The 22254-nt window shown below is 47.7% G+C and overlaps 4 protein-coding genes across 4 annotated transcripts; 1 reads left to right on the plus strand and 3 right to left on the minus strand.

Moving 5' to 3' along the window:
- Positions 1 to 606: 606 nt before the first annotated feature.
- On the minus strand, positions 607 to 1884 carry VTN77DRAFT_9536 (uncharacterized protein; the record flags this gene model as incomplete). Its single annotated transcript, XM_069426154.1, has 2 exons — positions 607 to 969; positions 1840 to 1884. 2 exons carry the CDS (start codon positions 1882 to 1884, stop codon positions 607 to 609), a joined length of 408 nt encoding a protein of 135 aa, XP_069280658.1.
- Positions 1885 to 8517: 6633 nt separating this feature from the next.
- Positions 8518 to 10149, plus strand: VTN77DRAFT_9537 (uncharacterized protein; the record flags this gene model as incomplete). Its single annotated transcript, XM_069426155.1, has 2 exons — positions 8518 to 8924; positions 8991 to 10149. The coding sequence occupies 2 exons, from the start codon at positions 8518 to 8520 to the stop codon at positions 10147 to 10149; spliced, it is 1566 nt and encodes a 521-aa protein (XP_069280659.1).
- Positions 10150 to 11150: 1001 nt separating this feature from the next.
- VTN77DRAFT_9538 (uncharacterized protein) lies at positions 11151 to 12635 on the minus strand (the record flags this gene model as incomplete). The annotated part of the gene is made up of 2 exons (XM_069426156.1): positions 11151 to 11566; positions 11624 to 12635. The coding sequence occupies 2 exons, from the start codon at positions 12633 to 12635 to the stop codon at positions 11151 to 11153; spliced, it is 1428 nt and encodes a 475-aa protein (XP_069280660.1).
- Positions 12636 to 17453: 4818 nt separating this feature from the next.
- VTN77DRAFT_9539 (uncharacterized protein) lies at positions 17454 to 21929 on the minus strand (the record flags this gene model as incomplete). The annotated part of the gene is made up of 4 exons (XM_069426157.1): positions 17454 to 18080; positions 18130 to 19209; positions 19259 to 21825; positions 21890 to 21929. 4 exons carry the CDS (start codon positions 21927 to 21929, stop codon positions 17454 to 17456), a joined length of 4314 nt encoding a protein of 1437 aa, XP_069280661.1.
- Between the last annotated feature and the right edge of the window lie 325 nt (positions 21930 to 22254).

Below are 22254 nucleotides of genomic sequence, written 5' to 3' on the forward strand. Positions count from 1 at the left end.
GTCGCTGGTCCCTGCACCCTGGGCGGGCCGTCGTTGGAGTCCTGGACGAGTCAAAACACCCTCTTGGGCCTGCCGACGGTCGCGGCCTCCCTGCAAGTCCCAGGAAAATTCTCCCACAGGACCCAAGCAGAGGCACGCTTCCCAGCAACTGCTCTGCTGGAACGAACGAGTCGACCCTTTTTGCCCGCCCTTCCCGGGTATTCGGGTCCCACGCTACTCCGTACAGCGGCCAGACAAAAAAGAATAGGGCACATGTTAAGTCACGACTCACCACTCCCACTGTCTCCCAACCCAATTCACAACTGCAAGCCACGGACGCCGTATCCTGAACCCTGTCAAAAACTTTTGGCAGGGTTTGCCTAACAGGGCAGTTGCTGATATACCGCTTACTCATACTGAGTCACTGACTCAGTAACTATGTATTTTGTAGCAAGGTAGTCGAATTCTATGGTGCCTGCACAGACACGACTTCAACGGCCTGGATGATCATTGATCCTGGGGTAAGGAGAGGTGTGATTGACAGAACAGAGGTGAAAAGCAACGAACTGTGGCAGCTGGCTAGGATTGTCTACGCAATAATAAGGACGCTTCTTATTTAATCATTACTTAATTTTCCTTGGCGAGGACACTGGCCACGGTGCAACAATGATGAATCCTCGCAATGTAGCATTGCAATTTTGCAGTGGCCAGCGCGAAGGATGACAGCTTGCCCACTAGCTGCTGGACCCCCTCACGATCTTTCGGGCCGCGCCACCAACGCTCCTCGACGGAAGCTGTGTGGGAACCGCTGGCTCCTATGGGGAGGGATGCTGGCTCAAAAATGAGATCGGCACCGACGGCGTGTCCTTGGTGACCCGTGGAGCGGGCACTAGGGACGACGGTGTGTCTGGGCGCTGGGTTTCGTGCCCACTTTTGACTCTGTCCCCGGGACCAAGGATCAGATGGCGGCCACCGGCGCCCTTCCGGGGACTAGGCTGCCGCCATGGGCTGCTACTAAAGCCATTGTATGAGAAATCATTCGTGGACAATTAGACGGGTCAAAGTAAAATGGCGCCACTGGGGCAGGGGTCCTTGGACGAATCCTATCAGGTGGTTGACAGCCATGACCGGATCCGGCTAGCAGGGTACAACAACCGTCAACGCCTGACTCGACTCTATTCTTGTCACCAGCAGTAGCCGTCGGCGTACGGAGTTACGTACGGAGTACAGGGTACCAGGGGGCTACCTACGTCGTATTTGAATCTCCCTACTGATTCATGCGGAATAATTAAATGATGTTGTAGATCTGTCGTACCCTGTACCTCCCAGGTACTACGCCGCAACCTCCAATCCATACGGAGTCAAGCAAGACAAACGGGATTGACTCTACCCCAACTGCCGACATTATTCCTCCGCCGTCGATCACGTTAGCATCTGTCATCGAAACGGCAGTTTCTGGAACGATCCAAGACTCCCCTGCCAGAAATCCTTTCTAGCTGTTTCCTGAAACGATGCTCTCTGTGACGTGCTGATGATAGTGAGGTCCAGATCCAGATCTGTATGGAGTCCTCGGTGTACGGAGTCGTAGCCACGGTTGTAACTTGTAACTTGTGCTGCCTTGTGCTGTAGTCACGGGGTCGTCATCCATCCTGTTTATTCATAATTATGCCAACTCGAGTGGATTTACCGTGAAACACAGATCCAGAGATATCATTCTAGCAAACAGCCTAACCTGAGCAGATATTACTGCAATTATGAGGACCATTCATACTTTGTAGGTATGAGGTACCTTTTTTTTCCGGCCCCTGCACCAGCACCACTCAAACTTTGCTTCAGGCAACCAGCCCAGCACTACCTGACCTTCAACAGCTTGACAATTGACTCAACCTGACGCGCGGCTTGCATCGTGACGCGCGAATGAATTTCATTTCATCCATCCATCCTCTTCGCCTCTTTTTTTTTCTTTTTTTCTTTTTCTTTTTTTTTTTCTCTTCTCTTCTTCCGAAAACTCAATCGGGACCCACAACTGTTCGCCAGTGGATTGATTTGCAGTAGCATTGTCGATTTGTCATGTCATGCTCTTTGTTTTTTCCATCCCAAATAGATAGATAGACTTTGGAATTAGAAATTCAAAAACCTTGTGTCGAGGTCGGACTGCAGATCGTGCTATAGTACTCCGTACAGTAGTATCATTCTGGACAATACGATTCGTATACTCCATCAGGTCCGCAATGATTGATTCAATTGATTCAATTGAAGCTCATTATGATTCAACACGTGTACTTCGTACGTAGCAATCCCTAGAATGAATCATAGCTTCTACGTACGAAGCAGTCAAACTGTCGAAGCTTCCAGCCGGCTGATGCGACGAGGATCACCGCTCTTAACTTTTAAGTTGCAGCTGCTAACTTGCTAAGCGATGAGACGTGAACTGCTGCGAACTCCGTGTTTGTGCGTCTCGGTCCGGAGTCCGGAGTACAGAGTACCAAAATTTTGGATTCTGGAGGTCAAATCAAGGGTTCTAACAGGGCGTTTCTTCTTATGATTATTATCTGGCTTGTTATTTCCATTTCATGGTTCTGGAAGATTGGAAGCTTTCCACAGAGTACGGAGTAATTACAGGCCCTCCCTGTCTGGTGTCAGGTCAGCTTGCTCAGCTCAGTCAGCTTACTAGACACCGCCTTTCCGACCTTTCGTCTTGGTCAAAAATTAAAAGTTAGGTCACACGCATCAACAATCACCTGTAAAACTGCAGCTGGTAAAATTCTTCAAGTTCCAACCACGGAATGTTCATTGCATAATTCCATTTTTGCGGTTTCTTTGGAAATGTGAAGCGAGCTGAGCCTGCGAGCCCAAAAGTTGAGTGGACACTGGAATGAAATCAAATCCTTCGTTCGGTCGGATCTACCCGTGATGGGACAGACTCCACCAGGCTCCAGCCTCCAGCTCGCTAACAGTTAACCTTGGGGCCGGCGCCAGCTTTAACCATGGATGATTGATTCTCATTCACGTCAGTTGAGTTCGGTTGATTCGGTTTCTGAGGATCGGTTAGAAGTTAGAGTTTCTGTGGAACCCCTGATTTTGGATTCGAAGTTTATTTACGGACTGGACGACATTAGGTAGGTAGCTTCGCTTGACAAGTCGACTCTTTATTCATTCTCATATGGATACTCTACCTACTACCTAGTACGTATGAAACTTCCGCCTGCAGGTGCAGCAATCAACCTCGTCGGTAGGTAAACAGCACAAAGAACATGAAACCCTCGGAGAATAAAAAAAAACCCCTGAAAAAAAATTTTTAAAAAGGAGAGAGATTGATTCTCAATTGCATCATCCTGATAATCTTTCTTTGTTATCACTCGTGTGGATCCCCTGACGAACAAAGTTTGACTGATCCAGACTCAGCCCCAATCCTCCTCCTCCATTCTCTTCAAGGAAAAGCACGGAGTATGGAGTCAAGTGGACCTAATATCTTAACAGTTAGGAATGAAATGAAATTATTCGGCTAGACTGGCTTCTCTAAGACTTTTCTCAACTAGGAAAAACCATTCACTAATAAAGTTACCTAGATGCTATAAAACTTACCTTGGAGAGAATAGTTCTAGTTGTCGATCTACCTAACAGTTCAACTAACTTAGGTCGGTATTCCACTCGTTGAATGGAGCCTCTTTGGGGAAGGTGCCAAACGTGATGATCATGCTTGTATGGAGTTCTGAAGCCTGAAGGTTTAGTTCGTCCAGACAGAAATAGAATAGTCTAGGTACGAAGTTCCTGCCACTGCCAGGTACTGTCCTCCATACTCCCTAGGTCACTAGGTAGTCGTATAGGCATTCAACGGAGCACTCTATACAAATTTAAGCGCCTCTAATCATGCATCTGGTTCTATGCACGTTCTACAATTTCTTCCACTTTTCTAGAAACCCACAGCTCGACATCGATCCTATCTGGATCTCACAAGCTTGGTGAAGCTGGACCTGCACATTATGAACACTGCGACGGCGACCACTGGCCACAGCCACCACACAGACAGGAGCTCTGATATACTCCGTACACGCGTATTCCAGACTGCACCTAACCATCTACACTCTAGTATTCAGTATCTATCCTTTTCTAGGTACAGCCCGTACCTGACCCTGCTATAAATTTCTCAACAGGTCTGTGCGAGAGGTCTGTGCCCTCCCCCTGGGCCCTGGCCCCTTGAGATAGCCGCCTGCCGCCCTCAACGGTACACCGTAAACGGTGACAATTATTATTATTAAGCCGGATAATTATCCGCTCGTTTCGCTGCGTAAGTACTCCGTAGTCCGACGTCGTGCAAAGCTCCCAACCTCGACAACCTGCGATTCCATATCCTGGTACGGAGTAGTCTGCTGCCGAGCGCCGACATATGAAGAGCTCGGAGTCTCAGCCACATTGTGATTGAGCATCTTCTCATCGACTAACCGTGTCGCTAGCCTACAGCCTACGCAAGAATACCTAGGTAGCAGATCCCGACTGCCCAATATGCTGCAATTGAGAAACACAAGGCAGCCGTTAACCTAGTAATTATCATTATCGAATACGAGGATCCGCCCTGCTGGCTATTGTTATTATTATTATTATTAATTAGTTCAACCGTTTAACAACATCGATGCAGATCGATCAATGTCCCACAGCATATGCAGAGTAACTTTAGAGTAAGTCATGAGTCGTGACGATGATTACTTAGATGCCTGAAGAGTAAAATCGGTTTCGACTTGCAATTGGAATTAATTGCCTTGCCATAGTGACTGCAGCAACAGACATATATAATATAATCAGCTCTGCAAGAAACTCTGCGAGAAGAGAAACCCTGGTCAATAATGATTGATACCCGGTCTCACAGAGATAGCTTCTCTAGAAGCAAAGCTGCAAGTACCCTTGTACCCTTGTACCCCTGTACTTCATACCCATACCTATTACCTATATAGGTAGGTACTCCGTACGCTGTGCAGTAGAGAATCTATAGATACCAGAGAAATCGACCTGTCACAAAGCATGTCAAAAGTCAGACATGCAGGGCTGAAGCTCTAAACTTATTACGGAGTAGGTTAGGTAACAAATAGCATCGTTATCTACCCAGGTTAGGTAGGTACCAAGTCCAAGCTCCAAGCTGCAAGGTCCCTTGATATACGGAGAACTTTAATAAGAATTTTTTTTTCTGCTCATTGTTTCCACCCTGAAAAGTGAGACCGTTGGGAAATTGCCATAATTAACTTGACTACGGGGTAGAACTTGAAAACTTAATCCGCCAAATCCCGGTCTTCTGCAGAGTTCAGACCTCCAGTTGAGACTGCTACTCTATCGAATGCTTCTTTCTACATATGCACAAGGGGGGAAGTCTATGGAGGAAGGGGCAAAAAAAAAAACAGAGGCGAAACCCGCAGATCGTGATAATTATGACCTACTTCAGAGTACTCCGTACTCCGTACCTACAATTCATTCACGACAGCCACATACATCATCCATCCCATCATACAGCCGAAGCTGATAATCAACAGCTCAGCCATCCTCTGTAATAGTTATTATTCTTGGATCCTAACGGCCACAAATTCCTCCTTCCCGTCTTCTGATGCAGTCAACTCACCTGTCAACGGTAACCGGTATATGGTATACCCGAGCGTATTGGTCCAACCTCCCTAGGCCGCCACGTGGGCCTGGCCGTTGAGAGAAGCTAGCCTTGTTGGGAATCGATCTGATGACCTAGTCCTGTGATTGGTTGACTCCAATGTGAGACAGGTCGAATTTATCCTGGACTAGAGCCCGATGAGGAAGGTACCAGATACCTAGGTCTCTGTATCTGGTATCTTTTTTCTCTTCGAGTCCTGAGTCTGACTCGTTGAGAAGATGATGATCTTGCCTAAGGATAGTACTCCATACAAGGGTCATTTCTCATCTGCGTCAGTTGCTGCTAGTACTTGCCTACGTAGGAAGTAGGTAGAGGCAATATACGGAGTACGGACGAACTACACCGTATGTAACTAAATTGCTGTGCTACAGCGCCAGTAAACTTTAAGAGATTCTCTGTGCGCTGAGCGCTCTGCTTCCTTGCTTCGAGTCGGGAGGATGAACGGAGTATGATAATTAGTTAAGATCTGGGATAATTAACAGCCGGATTAACTAAACTATTAATTTAGTTAGTACTCGGTATTCCGTACGGCTTTCTTTTCGGCAGTAGTGAGTCGTGACAGGAGCGCCGTTGTTATCCTGATTAATATCTCCCTGACATCCACGATCCACCAGTGGCCACTTGGCTCCTGCAGTCACTAATCGTTAATGCCCACGTCAAAAGAGGTGGCCATGTGTCCACGACCAGCCATTCTCACGAATGATTGGAAGCTACTGGTTTAACCTCCCTATAGATCATCTCACAGTCCTGACCACAGACCACTCGGTAATAACTAACTCAACGGCTCGGATGCAGGCACCGGCACCTTCACCCGGTGAGAATGAGATCAGATAGTTGCCGTTGAACGGTTAAATACGGAATGTTAACAGTCAGGACTCAGTCGTTATTTAATTACGCCAGAGTTGAGTCTATTGGATAGTCGATAGGACTATTGAAGGCATCTTCTCCACTGTTTAATTAATACCTAGGTACGGGCCGTACGGGCGGTACGGCTACCTACGGAGTATAACATACATACCTTAATTACTATCTCGATCTTAGATCGTCCTTCCAGATTCCAGGAGTCAGTTAATCCATACCGACGGGATAGAGAACGGCATTTATTTGACTTCAGTAGGAAGTGTGGAATTCTGTCTTACCCCATCTCATCAAGACTCAGGACATTGTTGACTATCATCATTATCCACTGTCCATGTCGATTTGCTCCGTAGACAACAACGTATGTATGTAGGTGACCTAGCTAACAACACTCCACTTTGACACGTCTTTTGACTTTGCTTTTCTTTTTCCTTTCCAATCTTGTCCCCTTGCAGATGACATCTCTCATGCATGCATACGTGGTATACCGTAACGTACGACCCAATATGATAAAACTCCCAAAGGCAAAAAAAGAAGGCTTCAGTACGGCGTATTCGGTTATGCACAAGGCAATAGTTGATAATGCCTCATGTTTGTAGAACTATGATCCACCTGACAAGGGTGGAGAGTCGTCGTCCTCACGACCCGGATTGCCTCGTGCCGCCCGTCACCGCCTCGGTTTTCCGGGTGGTATGACTTCATTCATTCATTCATGGCAATGATTATTGATCATATGCATGTGTGATATACTGTGGGGAGTAAAACAATGCTCGTACGAGTTGCAGTCGGTAGGAATCCTGGAGTCTTGACATACTGTATGACTTCATATTCTCGGGATATGTTGAGATATATCTATCTCATCGTCCATTTCCAGCCAGCATTACACGATAATAGTCACAGACTTTATCAAAGCTCTCTCTTTTTTTTTCCATTTTTTTCTTTCCTCTTGGCAATTTTGCAAAAGATCCATTCAGAGTGCAGACCCTATGATTTTGATATCAGACATCCACATCCATTACTTCATAAGTGAAGAAATAAACACCATAGTAGAAGGTCGATTCGTTCAGGATATCTGTTGGTTGCATTTGAGTTTCGAAATCAACTAGAAGGGATCATCTCTTGCGTCAAGGATATGGAATTATCATCGATATTCTTCCTTTCTGTCTACAGACTGGGCTATGGTAGATAGTGTAGTGGTTACTTCTCAGCCTATACGGATGTTAATAGCTCTAAACCTGTGGTTGAATTGAATCTTTTTGTCACATGGTAAAAAAAAAAAGGGAATGCTCTCCTTGAAAAAAAAATCGGTCTGGTATGTCTAGTAAATTGCCGTCGATGACATAGGCGAGGGTTTCTATAGACACCTGGTGTCCCGATAAGGTCCTTGGTATGGTATTTTTTCGTGTTGACCTCGCATGAATTAGAGTGATTTTGTTATCATTTCTGTTTAATGTACGCAAACTCTACCGTCTTTGGAAGTATCAGAGCCAAGAGGGATTAAATATTGTGATGGCATGCTTGGTTTGTGCTTGTTTCTATGTCTTCATTGACAATTGATGATTATCAGATACCCCTTCCATTTACTATTCCTGGGCGTTTCAATCATTCCAAAATGAATGAAATTGAATGATATAAAAACAGGTTGATGCCAGCCATGCTATTATTGGGAGTCAGTATGAAATTGTCGAATGGGTTGGTAAATAGAGGTCTGGGTTTTGTAATTTGCCTCATTGTGACTGCGCAGGGTTGTCAGATAGCATATAAATATATATTTCAATACATCACCATTTAACATCACCATCCACTGCGTTTTGGCTCTAGCAAGTTGCTGCAGGAATTATATTCAATGCCCGACTTATGAATTAATAGATCCATTGAAATACACCGAAAAAAAGTATGTAGATGTTGAATCCAGATAATTGTTCTATTAGTGGTAATCTACTTACTGGCGTCGTGCGGAAAAAGCGCGGAAGAAACTCTGACCCGCGAACCACGCGTGTACAGACATACTTTACTACAACGCATCTACTTGCATGGATCTCCTATCAATCCTGCCCGAATTGTCGACAAAACAGTATACCCATATCCTTCCATCCCTCGAGAGGAAGCACATCTCCACAGTCGACTTGATCACCCTCGACACGCTTGAGATCGCCAAACGCGCGCATGTCCCTCCCGCCGATGTCCGCCGCCTGTGTGCGGATGTCATCGAGGCATTACATCGCGACCTCGGATTCGAGCGCCAGCAGCCCCAGACAAAGGCGCAGGATAAGGAAGGAACAAGCTCAAACACTCAGAACGACACCCCTCTCATCCCCGGGCCGTCAACCAAGCTAGATCTTTCGCATTGGAGTACGATCAGCACCCTTGACCCCGCGCTGGACGCGCTCTTGGGTGGTGGAATACCAACTGGATATCTCACCGAGGTGACCGGCGAGAGGTTGGTAGAAACGTTTTCCCTTCGACCATTTTTTCACACGAGCAGGATCTGACCGTCTGGCCGCAGTGGGAGTGGTAAGACGCAATTCCTGCTCAATCTTCTTCTCACAGCACAGCTCCCCCCTCCTCGAGGCCTCGGCAAGAGATCAATCTACATATCGACGGAGGCGCCGTTGTCGACGACGAGGCTGTCGCAGCTGTTGGAAACCCACCCGTATCTATCTACTCTGCCTCCTGATGCCGCACCATCGCTCGAAAATATTCTCTCCATTAATGCTATCGACTTGGAAACCCAGGACCATATCCTCAACTACCAGCTTCCGGTCGCCGTATCACGCTACAATGTTGGTCTCGTGGTTATTGATTCAATTGCTGCGAATTACCGCGCCGAACACGAATCGAACAGTGTGTTCGGGCTATCTACGCGATCGAGAGAACTGGCACGACTGGGCCAGATGTTGCGGAATCTCGCTGCCAAGGAAGATATTGCTGTCGTAGTCGCGAACCAGGTCTCTGACCGGTTCGATTCTCTCGATGGCCAGGCGCGATTTAGGTCTAGCCAAACCTTGACAACTGCGATGCGAGAGCGCGAGTCTGGTGCCAGATCCCCCCTGCCGAGAAGTCGAGTCGATGGTGGGAACACAGAGACCATACCTTCCTCTTCACCCGCCCCGTCTTCACCGTACGTGGAGGATGAATCATTCGATGGCGCGTATATCATTGGGCATCCGGTGAGAAACGAGACTCTCAGTCTAGCCCATCAGCAGCGATTCTTTACCGGTTGGGGTGACGCACCAGAGCTTGAGTTTGCAGAATCTCAAAAGACGCCGGCTCTTGGGTTTGTCTGGTCAACCCAGATAGCTTGCCGCATAGCACTGAAGAAAGAGGATGAATTTCAGCTTGTACTGGATCCTGCGGCGACTCCCTCTTCACAGACGCGGCCACGTTTTGAAGGAACCACACTTCAGGACGATTTGAAGACATCCCAAGAGACAAATTCCGCCGACCCAAAGTCGACAGCAGAGCAAGAAGACCAGAGCGGTCAATCCACGACAACAAGGGTAGAAAGTCTGACGTCAACGCCATCACGCGTTGCAGAGAAGATCACGAAGAGACGGATGAAACTAGTATTTGCGCCATGGACAGTTGGAATGGCGGACAATGCTAGCGATGAGATAGAATTTGAGATATGGAAAGGCGGTATTAGAAGTATCCAAAAACAATGATCTTGGATCTGGAAACCGAGTGCATCACAGCTAGTAAAGCTTGTACCATTCTACTCTGCTATCTGCTTCTATCCATATACTACACCTTTGAATATGAGCAGGGCATTCATTGGAGTTTAGAACAAGGATGGAATACAGTACAAAAATGCGAAAACATGCCCCTGGATTACTCACAGGAATTAGGTATTGCTACAACTACAGTATCCATTCTGCATAAACGATATGTAAGATCAGTCTGACCTCCCGAGCTCTCCGGTTCTCATTACTGAACAATCCCAAACACGCATTTATTTCAACAGATTCATTGTCAGGTCAATACGTCTCGTAACCCCATTAGAAAGAAGATTTCAAGATCAGATCTTGCCGTTACATCGTTGTCGGCAGTGCGCGGAAGCTTAAGACGCACCTGCCAACCTTCCCCGCTCTCATAGTGATCTTCTATTACTTGATTTCTATCCCCCATAGGCTAGAAAGCTCGCTTTCAATCTGCTCACCTACCTCTGGCCACTGTGACAACAGTTTATTATTGTCTTCTCTCCATGTTTCAATCTCCCCTCTCAGTACTTCGACCACGCGACCGCTCCCTGGCATTCGCAAACAGCTTTAGATCCTCTTTCAATTTAAGAGCTCTATTCTCATTTCATCTCGTCCCTTCGTTCTATACTATGTATAGCCCCTCCACTTCTATGTCTATAAGTCTGTACTATATGCCATCACATCCACAGCTCGATGGAAAATGAAGCCGAAACAACCAAGCTCGAATATATATAGCTGATTCAAAGACGTCCAAGAACGAAAAACTCTATCTGTTGGATTACTGACGAAATTACAAAGGTGTAATAGCACAGTGAGAAGAGATCACTCCTGACGCCATGAACGCAGAGCCCACGATATCTACAGTGAAGCGCTCCATCGTGGCCACTCGATCCGGCGAGAGTACCACAAAAAGCACTCAAGTGTCATCGATTCCCAGTTGATCGCTTCGCGTCATCGCGAATCAATCAAGAAGAAGGCTTGGGGAGCTTGGCCGGGGGAACACCAAGTCCGTTCCTGTTGCGGTAGAACAGGACACCTTTGCTTTCGCCCTCGGCGCCTTCAGTGGGCTCGACCCACTGGCACAGACGGCAGCTGGTCCAGAGTGCCTTGAAAAAGCCCAGCGGGCCGGTGTGTGCCTCGCTACGGTAGTGCTTTCCCATGACCTTCTTGATGGCCTCGCTCGCCTCGTCAGCGTGGTAGAATGGGATGGTGCTCACGTAGTGGTGGAGAACGTGGGTTTCGATGATGCCGTGGAAAATGTGGCGGCCAACAAAGCCAAAGTCGCGGTCGATGGTGGCAGCTGCACCACGAGTGAAGTTCCAGACGTCGGCTTCATAGTGAGGGAGAGTCGGGTCGGTGTGCTGCAGGTAAGTGATGGCGACTGCAAATCGTCAGAAAGGAACAAACCTAAGAAAACCAGCTAATGGAGTAGACTTACCAAGCCAGTGGTTCACCCAGAGATAAGGCAGACCGTACCAAACGAGGAGATTGAGCCAGCCGAAGTTCGTTCCAAGGTAATAGAGCACGCAGCCCATGATGAGGAGTCCGATGTCACTCAAAACGATGAGATGAGCATCCTTGTTCTCATACAGGGGGCTGTTGGGATCGAAGTGGTTGACGCCGCCGAAGTAACCATTCCTCTTGCCCTTCCCGCGTCCCTCGGGGTGGCGTTCGTGGTTGTTGTGGCCGGTGACGTTGGTGAGGAGGTACATGGGCCAGCCGAAGAGCTGCTGCAAGACCAGGTTCATGGCAGTCAGAACAGGGGTCTCCTCCATCAGCTCCGACAGCTCGTGAGCGGCTTTGCCAATGTTCGAGGCATACTGTTCCCGGGTCTTCGGCACGAACACCATGTCACGAGCGATGTTGCCGGTCGCCTTGTGATGCTTTCCGTGAGAGATCTTCCAGGAAAAGTAGGGAACGAGCAGGAACGAATGGCAGATCCATCCGACGGTGTCGTTGAGGACCTTGGACGTCGAAAAGGCCTGGTGGCCACATTCATGGGCCAACACCCACAATCCGGTACCGAAAAGACCTTGCAGGACCGTGTACAAGGTCCACAGGACGACTCGAACGGGCATGTATGGCACGGTTTCCGGGGTCACGTAGTTGTGGAAAATGTAGAAAGTGCCCGCCATCAAGGCAATATCCCTCCCGACATAGTACAATCCCTTGACTGCCGAGCGCTCATAGCAATGAGGAGGGATTGCATCACGGATGTCTTTGATCGTGTAATCGGGGAGTTCGAATTCGTTGCCATAGGTGTCGAGCATCTTGGTCCGCTTTGGCTGCGACTTTTGCTCCGACTCAGAAGCCAACGAGGACAGAGACGTCGAGGACGGAGATTGGCGCGGGCTGTCAATTGGAGACACCGAAGCGGAACTGGCCACGGACGAGTCCGTGGTCAGGTTGCGCTGGACCGCCGTGCGCTTTGGGAGGGCCGTGGAGGTCATTTTAATATCTATGCGAAGATTCGATTCAAATGACGAAGCACTGAACGGAATATCCTATGGCAATATTTCCCAACGTCTCCAGGCGAATTCGTGGTTCCGATCTATACGTAGTTCGATTAGCATTGTTCAGACAAATGGCCACCCCTTTACGAGATACCAAGGATTCAAGAGAAGTCAAGATCATTGAACAATCCACATGTTCTCCAACCTTGATGTGGTGCTCACCAGATAATCAAGACTTCCACCGAGCTGATCTGATCAACCAATGAAGATCAGCTTGAATGGTGCCCCTGGATAACAGCTTCTGCGAAACCAGCTCTTTGCGTTGGGCCGAAGAGACTGGAAAAGTGAATTGGAAAGAGGGAGACGGGCAAGGGGACAGGAGAGAGAAGGACAAAGAAAAAGGTAAGAGGAGAAGGGCAAATAAAGGGTTGGGGGAGAAATGGAGATCCCTCCCCAGGTAAAGTCTGTCTTCTCCTGTGTATGTATGGTCCGTTTGGACGGTAATTAATTTTTTTTTGCGGTGCAGCTCGGGATTGATTTCTGCTGGCTCTCTTTTTTTTTCGCCTCTCAACCGATGGCGGTAACGCCAGTGGTAACGCCACTAACACGGCAATACCAGTGCAATACGGAGAGATGTGGCCTCGTATTTTTCGACAGGTCAGTGGAGTCAGACGATTTCTGCAGACTAACCATGCAAGAGGTGAGGCCGGTGGATCGACAGTCGATGGTGCGTGGTCCTATAACCTTCTAGATTCCTTCCCCGTACGCCAGGAATAGATAAGAATGCCATGAGGCATTCGGGGAGGATATGGTAATTTATTACAGGGTTCAATGGAAATTTCAAGGTGGTTTATTCCGGTATGCAATTTGCGATTTTTTTGGCTCTGATTGGTTGGTATTATATAATGACTAAGACGATATTCTGGTTGGCCATTGAAAAAATATTTCAAATTGAAAACGCACTGAAATATGTGAAATATATTACTTCGTACTCCTTATGAAATAAAATTTATCATTACCGGGAATGCCCACAGCATGCATGGCATGGCATGGCTCCCCCTCAGCCGAGTGGCGTGAAGCGCTATATAAAATTGCTATTGGCTAGAGAGTAGTCCCTATTTGGTGAGTATCAAATTAAATCAAAGCAAGAAAGAAAAGAAAGAAAGAACGGTTCGGGGTTTGAGTTTGTTTGGGTCGAACTGGACTGGAGAAATTTGATTGATCGATTTGGTCGATTTGGTCGGGGTTTAGCCGAAACTCAAGTTGCACCTCACGTCTGAGTCGTCTCATCTCGTCTCGGTCGATAGGTCGGGATCTGATCACTGCTCTGATCAGCTGAATGAAGTTCGAATCAACTCTCAGTCTCAATGAACGCTGATCTCTGCACGATGCATGCGATCTCGTAGGTAGAAAGTTAGAAAATTAGATGTCATTTTATTAAATTATTATTACTGGCGCGCAAATCTCGCATGTTCAGCTTCGCTGAAATGCGCCACCCACGCGGAGTAGACGAACGAGATCGAGGCGCGGTGCGCAAAGATATCTGTGCGTCTCATCATGCTGATAGACATAGACATACATATGTAGAGTATATGCAATGCTTGCTTGCTTGCCTTGCTGTTTGCGGTCCTCCGATAGGATGGATCATCAGGATGGTGAATGGAAATCTTTTTTTTTCCTTGTTTCTTTTTCTTTTGCTCTTTTTCTTTGCTTTTCCCTCTCTGAGCCTGCCAGTGCAACGCCGATGCAACCTTCCAGCGAATACACGAACACGTAGTCAAGTATGCCATGCAAGCTCAGACGAATACGACAGCATTACTCGACGATCCCGTTCTTTTTCAGCCAGCCAGCCAGCCAGGAAGGCAGGCAGGAAGTACAGGATGGAGATGGATAGATAGATAGATGAATATATGCCGAATTGCTGATCCATTGGTCCAGCAGCCTATAGACAGATGAACTCAGTTATTCCTAGATAGAGTGCAGAGTATATCTGCTGGATGGCGATCAATGACAGACAAAAGGAAATAAATAAATTGAGTTTGTTATTATTGAGTTTCTGTTTCCTTGTCACGCGATCTATTTTACTGTATTAGGTAAGCCTTTTTTTGTTACAAGCAGGTGTAAGGCTCGGGAAATAAATTACCAGGGACAGATCCCGCATCTCACCGCCTTGGGATCGGCCAATTGTGTTACTTCTTTTTGATTAGTTGTTGAGATCTGCCGAGACTTTAGGACCAGGTACCTAACCTACCTAGTACTGTGGCTGGGTACCAGGCATTGGAAGCAATGAAACGAGTTAACAACTTGAGTAGTCTGGAAGGATAATAATAGTAATAATAACAAAGACTGTCAATCGAATCATCTGCGGACAACTGGACAGTCGATTTTTGTATTCCTATGTGTTGGACTGTACGGTATGTGCCTAGGTAAAGATTTGCTCCGCACTAAAAGGGATCTACTGCCAGACTCGCAGCAGATCCTGCGACTCGCTTTTTAGTACAGTACAGAGCAGAATACAGGTTACATTATAAATTTCATCCCAGATTACCAGATATTACAGCAAATTCAATCCTCCAATATCACATGTAAATTCACTGTTGACAGCAACATCATCATTATTTTCATCACTATCATTGACATTAAAATTATGATTATCTATTCTATTGGGGAAGTTGCTTAGCTGTCAGCATTCTGTCTGTGCGGAGGCCCCCTTGTGCCCAAATCCCAATTCCAGTTCTGGAACCAGGGTCTAGCGGCATGCCACCACGGAACCATGTGCGCGTGCTGTCACCTCACATTCGTTCGTTGTGGAGTGACTCGTGGAGTGGAGCAGGAGTTTCGTTTAGAGGCACTTCAGTTTCCTAGTATGGAGTAATTAGTCTATACAGTAGTTCACAGCGTCCGAGGACATGTCACATATTATTAGGACTCGAGTTTTGTCTGGCAGGTATGCAGCTTGAATGAATGCTTTTGTTGTTTTCAGTTATAGTTATCAGTCGTCGTCTATCATCTGTTATTATTGCAGACAGATGAAGTCATGATAATCCTGTAGTATGTACGGATTTCAGTCAAATACGGACATGGCCAGTACAGCATGGACTGCATGAACAAAACTAAGATAGATACGCACGATGCACATGCCAACGCAACATGAAAAAGCCGAGATGCATTGCATTTGCATGTGATTGATGGCTTGCTCGTGAGATTCGAATAATAATAAAACGTCATCCTGCAGGTTGTGAGTGATCTTCCCTCGGCTGCATTGCAACCCTATATCTCCGTACACTTAGTGATGTGTAGGTTTACTTAGTCGGTTAGTTAGTTGTCTTTTTTCAAGTCGATTTTCAATGATCAAGGAGAATGATGATAATAATAATGTCGCAAAAGTAATAACTTAAGAAAATCTACCCAAATCAGAAATTATGTGATATGATGTTTATAATAATATAACTTAGAAAACAATGAATGAATTTCTTCAAATTCAGCTTTTATCATTGATTATTTATAAGTTGTTGCGACAACCTCGTTATCATCATCTTTCTTTTTCTTTACGAAATTCTGTCTCTGTATGCTGTATGGTACAGAATATTCCGTACAGAAGAGAAGTATTATCAAACCAAGCCTCCCAAAAAAAAAACCACACAGACACATCACAATCAATCAATCAATCAGGGACAAAAAAAAACAGAAGATTCAGACTCAGACTCAGAATCAGAATCACATCATCCGGAAAGACAACATCCAGAGCGCCCGTCCTCATCCTCCGTTCTACTCCATACTTACAACAGAGTCGAGTGTGTGGTGTGGTGTGTCAGTCGTCGTTTTGCTGCTATTCCGCTATAATTTCCGTTGGGGAAGATCCACCATTTTGTTGAGGATGACAAGAAACCCGTCTAGTAGTCTATCCAGTTAAGCGCAGTGGGGCCAATGTGCACCCGTGCGCTGCTGCATCAGCCTCCAGGCAAAAGAGACAGAGTTAATAGTTCATATTCTTGGTTTCTTATTGGTGGAAGGAGGCAGGTACCTAACCGTTACCTACTCTAAGGGAGGGATTTCTTGGCAATATCTGTCCTGCTCTATTTATATTAGCGCCTTGGCATTCAACCCGCGTAATGGGTTGGGTCTCACCGCCGAGGGGTATATCCGGCAGTAATGTCTGAGATTGTATGAGCGGTCAGCAGTATCGGCCATTCATTCATTTGGACGTCAGACCGGACATGATGTCCTCAGGGTAGGTACAGAGTACATGTATGTATGTACTGTACATAGGTATGGAGTCTGTACCTAGGTAATGCAAAATTCACATGTAGCAAGGTAACCTTACGGCGTGCTTTGTATCGAGTCATAACTACAGAGCACAGACGGGAGTTATTAGATAATAGTTCTGTGGGCCGTGGAGGAACTATTACATGTACTCCGTACCCTAGACCCTAAACCCTGAGCCCTAATTTGCTTACCCCATATGGACTCCACGGAGTACATAGTCCGTACATGGCAATGGGTATGTGCCCAGCATGATAGTTATTGATTCCTTCTGTAGAGAGATATATCTCTATATCGAACGACTAAGTACCACCGTTGTCTGGAGTGTAGGGACGTGGTTATAACTACAACAACTACTACATTTCCTTGAAATCGGAATTCTCCCTGCTATTCTCGGTGATTCATGATATAGAATAAAATCGAAACTCGATTCACATTACTCATCTTAATCAAATCTCACCATGTACATACATACGTATTGTGGTTAGTACGACAGAGGAATTGTCATCTATCTATCTACCTATCTATCTATCTACATATATACAAACATATTCAGGCTTCGATCCTCGACTCCGAATCTACCAGCCACAATCCCCCCGGTTCCAAACTGACCGTCGTCTTTTTCAGATCCGGCAACACCAGCACCGTCTCCCCGTGACTCCGATAGTCCAATTCGCTGTGGATCGTCCGTCGTTGATGCTGCAAGGGAGCAGCGCCTGGCGGGCCGCCCGCAGGGGCAGCCGCCGCGTTGGTTGTCGCTGCCGGCGAAGCGACGAAGGTCTTGATGTCGATGGTAGGCAAGAGAAGATGCCCCGCCCGCTGTGGTAGCAGCATGATGGCAAACGTGCGTGTCTCGCCCTCTTTTGCGGTGAAATTCCCGCGTCTTCGACCACCCACGAGCCATAGTTCTGGGTTGGCATGGATCTCGTACGAAAATTCCAACGGGAGGCTCTCGGCCGATGTCGAACTCCACCGTCGCGTATGCCGCAGATGCAGCTCGGCCGGTATCATGTGCCCGACTGCAGCATGCACCGGGCCGCGATCCGGCTGACCTGTCAGATTACCCAGTCGTAACTCTGCCGTATGCACAACTTCGACCTCAGGGACATCAACAGGAATGACGATCTGCTTGCCGAGGATCGATGGGTCGGGATCTGGGAGGGTGAGCACAGGGTTGCACTGCCGGTGTCAGTACTCTGCTTGACCCTTTCAACTACTGTCGACTCACCTGATGCCATTGCACGAGCCAATCTTGAACTTCTTTCCGAAGAGGTTCCCTCAGCGCGCTCACCACGGTCCCCCACTGCACGCTCTCAAAAGGCAACATCTCAACCTCCCTCACCAGTCCTATCGTCTCCATATCTGAGGTTGACAACTGCGTTCGAAACGCCTCCACGATATGCGGCGTGAGCAGCCGCGATAAGTGGCGAAATTTGCTCTGCTCGATGGCCGCTCGAAATCTCTGCCTGACTACCATGAGACACTCCTCATCGAGACAGGTAAACCGGACAGTAAGACGGAGAGATCGCTTTGAGCCTTGCATCTTCGACCTGTCCTGTCGTTGCCTGATCTTGTAGACGATAGATGCCGGCTGTTTTGGAAAGACATCCAGTGCGACCGGCCCATGAATGCTGGATTCCACTTCATAGAACTCCGAGTTCGGAATCTCGCAACCCAGCACTCGGAGAGGAACCAGCATCGCCGGGCTCACGGTGAATCGGGAGACTAAGGCATCGTCCTGGAATATATCCTGAACATTAACGCTGACCGGCAGGGTCGAGACGATCGTGTTAGTAGCAGAATAAGTGAACCGACCCTTGTCCGTCACATATGAGACCTCTAATCTCGCCGAGAGCGCGGTGTGGTTCTCATCAACCGTGTACGGTAGTCGGAACCGAACAGAGGCATCGGGCCCAAAATTGACAAATTCGATGTTGCTGGACTCTGTGTTGGTGGTCATGTTAATTTCCCCATCAACGATCGTCGTCTCTGCCACTCGGAGTCGAAGGCCAGCCGTTGCGGGTCGTACGCGGAGCACACCCTTGCTCACAGCGTTCCGCCCACTCTCCAGCTCAATCTCCAGTGTTCTCATCTCTTCGAGATTAATGTAGTGGGGAGAGGAAAGTCTAGCTTCAAGCCCGTTAACCGGTGGATAACACAAGATATAAGGCTTGTTTTCTTCCTCAGATTCATCCTTGTCTCTGAACCCTGGCGGAAATGCAGAGGAATTGCCTCCTCCCATAGTGAAAACAATATTTCCAGCTCGCATTTCGATACGGTCCACAAAATACTTTCCCTGCAGCGTTGTCTACGAACAGTCAGAAGAATACACACGCATGTATATCGCATCTACTCACCGAAGACCCAACCAGCAACTTAGTGGACGACGATTTAATCAAGACTCCTTCCAAGTGCTCAAGCCAAATCTCGTTAGACTGCGGCCCTCTCCCACTGACAAGTCGTATCTTCAAAGAATCGATCTTGAGGTCCTTGTCCAAAAAGAATCGTAAGCGCAGCTGCAGCTGGAATCCATCTTTATCCTCGTAGTGGCGGATTTCTGGATCGACTTCAAGATCACCAAAGAAATCAACCAGCGGGACGCTGCACTCCTTCTGAAGCGCTGCAGAGGCCTTTAGCAAGTCCTCGATGTAAGGGTGCACAACACTTCGAACAGAAGGAATGGACGAGGCAACCGTCATCTTTTGCTTTTTCGTGAGATTTGATTGAGTGTAGCTGGCATACCGAGAAAGGAGTCTCAGTAGAATGCGGACGTATTCGTCATTCTGTTTTAACTCTTTCAAACACCGAGCATACAACTCCAGAATCGTACCCTCCAGCGTCACCCAGTGGCTGTTAGCGTAAAACGGGGCAATCTGATGAAAGTAGGATGCAGCGGTAGTGTAATCTTCCTGGCGAAATCTCAGCAAGCCGATCTCGGTCATTGCAGCATGCGCGGATCTCGTTCGGCTTGCTGCAATATAGTGGCGACACATTTGGTCGGCCAGTTCTTCATATAGAAGATAAAACTTCTTTCTCGATGAGAGAACATGCCTCAACACTGGCAATTCAATACCTGCCAGTGGATAAGCATTGTGATTCACAGTGGATTGCTTCGTCTTCTGAACCTCATCATTATCTAATGGCACTTCTTCCAAGTCATCTGAGGTCGTGCCATCATCGAAAAGCAAATTGAGGTTTTTCCATTTCTCGACCCAGCCACGTTTTCTGCCAACTTCTTCCAGAGTCCCTCTTGCCAGCTGACATAATTCGCCTCTACCAGATGCAAGATCCTCGCTGCCCGTCTTTGGAGTTCCCAGGGAGCCAGAGCTGGTTTGATGATCGGAAGAAGTGGCATGTTTCATTGACGGACCTGGAGCAGTAGTAGGTGGGAGCAAAGAGCTTGATCTTCTTGGGACATTAGGTTTGGGTTCTGCGCCCGCGGCGGCTACGTCGGTTGTGTTTCTTGCTTTCCGCAAAGACGACTCGGGGAGTGTAAGCGCCGGAGTGGCAGTCTGAGATAGGATCTGACAGGCGGCAGCATATGTCCAAGAGGAGACAATATTATTTATCACAATTGTTTTGGCAGCATCATCGGCTTGAACTTCACTGTCTGCCAGACCACACTCCAGATCATATCGAAGGGTACGGGCAGCAGCGCTGATGAACTCCGTTGCTCGCTCGCATACTTCGGCGAGAAGAGTGAGGTTTTCCGGTTTGCTTTTCTGTCCTGATTTCTGGTCTGCTGGATTTTCCTTCTCTCGCAAGTATGGCGCCCCAGCCGCTCTGAGGAGTAACGTCAATTGTCGAGAAAACACGTACGTGCGAAAGTCGAATATCGAGATATTGTTTGCCAAAATCATATCTCTATAGGGCTTCTTTGCGGAATCAAGAGGGAAGTGTTCTTCATCAAGGGCCAGCGTGACATCGTTTCCGTCGCCGTCGTTATCACCAGAACCATCGCCGTCATCGTTTCCTTTGGACTGTTTCAATATGGCTTGCAGTGCTTCTTCTGCTTTTCGTTTCCTGTCCTTGGTGTAGGGCAGAAAAACACCTCCATGCTGGTCGCTCGTACCGGATAGATATTCACCAATGGCAGTTTCCAAACCTGCTGAGAGCTCATCATATCCAACCAGAGCATCCTCCAAGAGTCCCATGTTCTCGAAACCTCTTGCCAGACCCTCCTTGAGGATAAAGAATGTGCAGAAGTTCCATCCAGGCAAGCTCCGCTGGGAATCTTTCTCTCGAATGTCCTCCTCGTATTGTCCGACCCGCAGATCAAAGGAAGTGAGGATCGCGTTCTTCATTTTCTCAACCAGATCATTCAACTGATCTATCAATTCGGGAGGCTCGTGCGTACTTCCGGGTCTGGGGAGCCGAATTTGAGCAACCCGGTCGATAGCTGACTTGGAGGAGCCATTGAAGTCGGCTTTGATTTTCTCCAAGACTGAAGTAGTCCCACGGCCCGGCCACTTCGAAGTGCTTGCGGCCTTCTCCGGAGGATCCACCCCATCTTGCAGAACGTGAAGGATGAGCCATTCGAACGCATCGTGGTTATCCTGAGTGCCGGGGGCACCGCTCGCTTGCGGAGTGGCCGCATGTGTCTTGATCCATTCCCGTAGTAACTTCCTGGACGACGCCTTGTAGGTTTCATCATCGCAGCGGACCAAGTAGATCTTCAAATAGGGAGTTTGACGCAAACCCGGAATTTGGTGTCGTCGGTGCGGTACCGTGCTTGTAGAGGAGGCATCGTTGGCGGTCGTCTGCTCGTCAGGAGCATGTTTGGCGGGGACAAGGTCGATGTGGAGTGACTCGATTGAACGGACTGGCCGACTAGGGGATTTCCAGTGTAGATTCTTGAGTGGAAGCCTCCTCGATAGGACGGCTTGAACGCCGGGCAATAAACCTGACGGATCGGTGCACTCGACTGAGGTTTGGGTGAGCTGCGCATCCACCGACTGACAGAGACATCCTGGAGAACGGTTGCATACCAGTTACCTTGCTCAAGCCAGCCTCAGCTAACGCGTCCATATTTCCCGAACAACTAATCGGGAATGAAAATGATATTCCCAGCCACCATCCCGCTCCTGTGATATGATGCAGATAATCCCAACCAGGAGCCTGACGCAGTCGTCTGTTGCTGTCTGTTCTCCTTGAACTGGCCTGTTACCCGCGTTTCTAGATGTCACGCACAGACCACATCTTGGCATGGTGGGAGCTCTATACTGTATGTACTCCGTAGCACCGCGAATGCAATTCCTACCATTTCTACCATCCAACGATTCTATTGAGATAATATTTGCAGTCAAATAATAATTATTGGATTTCTATTTACAGAACTTCAAACAAACATCGA

The sequence above is a fragment of the Rasamsonia byssochlamydoides genome (assembly GCF_041956645.1).
Source record: "Rasamsonia byssochlamydoides strain NRRL 3658 unplaced genomic scaffold VTN77scaffold_9, whole genome shotgun sequence".
Lineage (NCBI taxonomy): Eukaryota > Fungi > Ascomycota > Eurotiomycetes > Eurotiales > Trichocomaceae > Rasamsonia > Rasamsonia byssochlamydoides.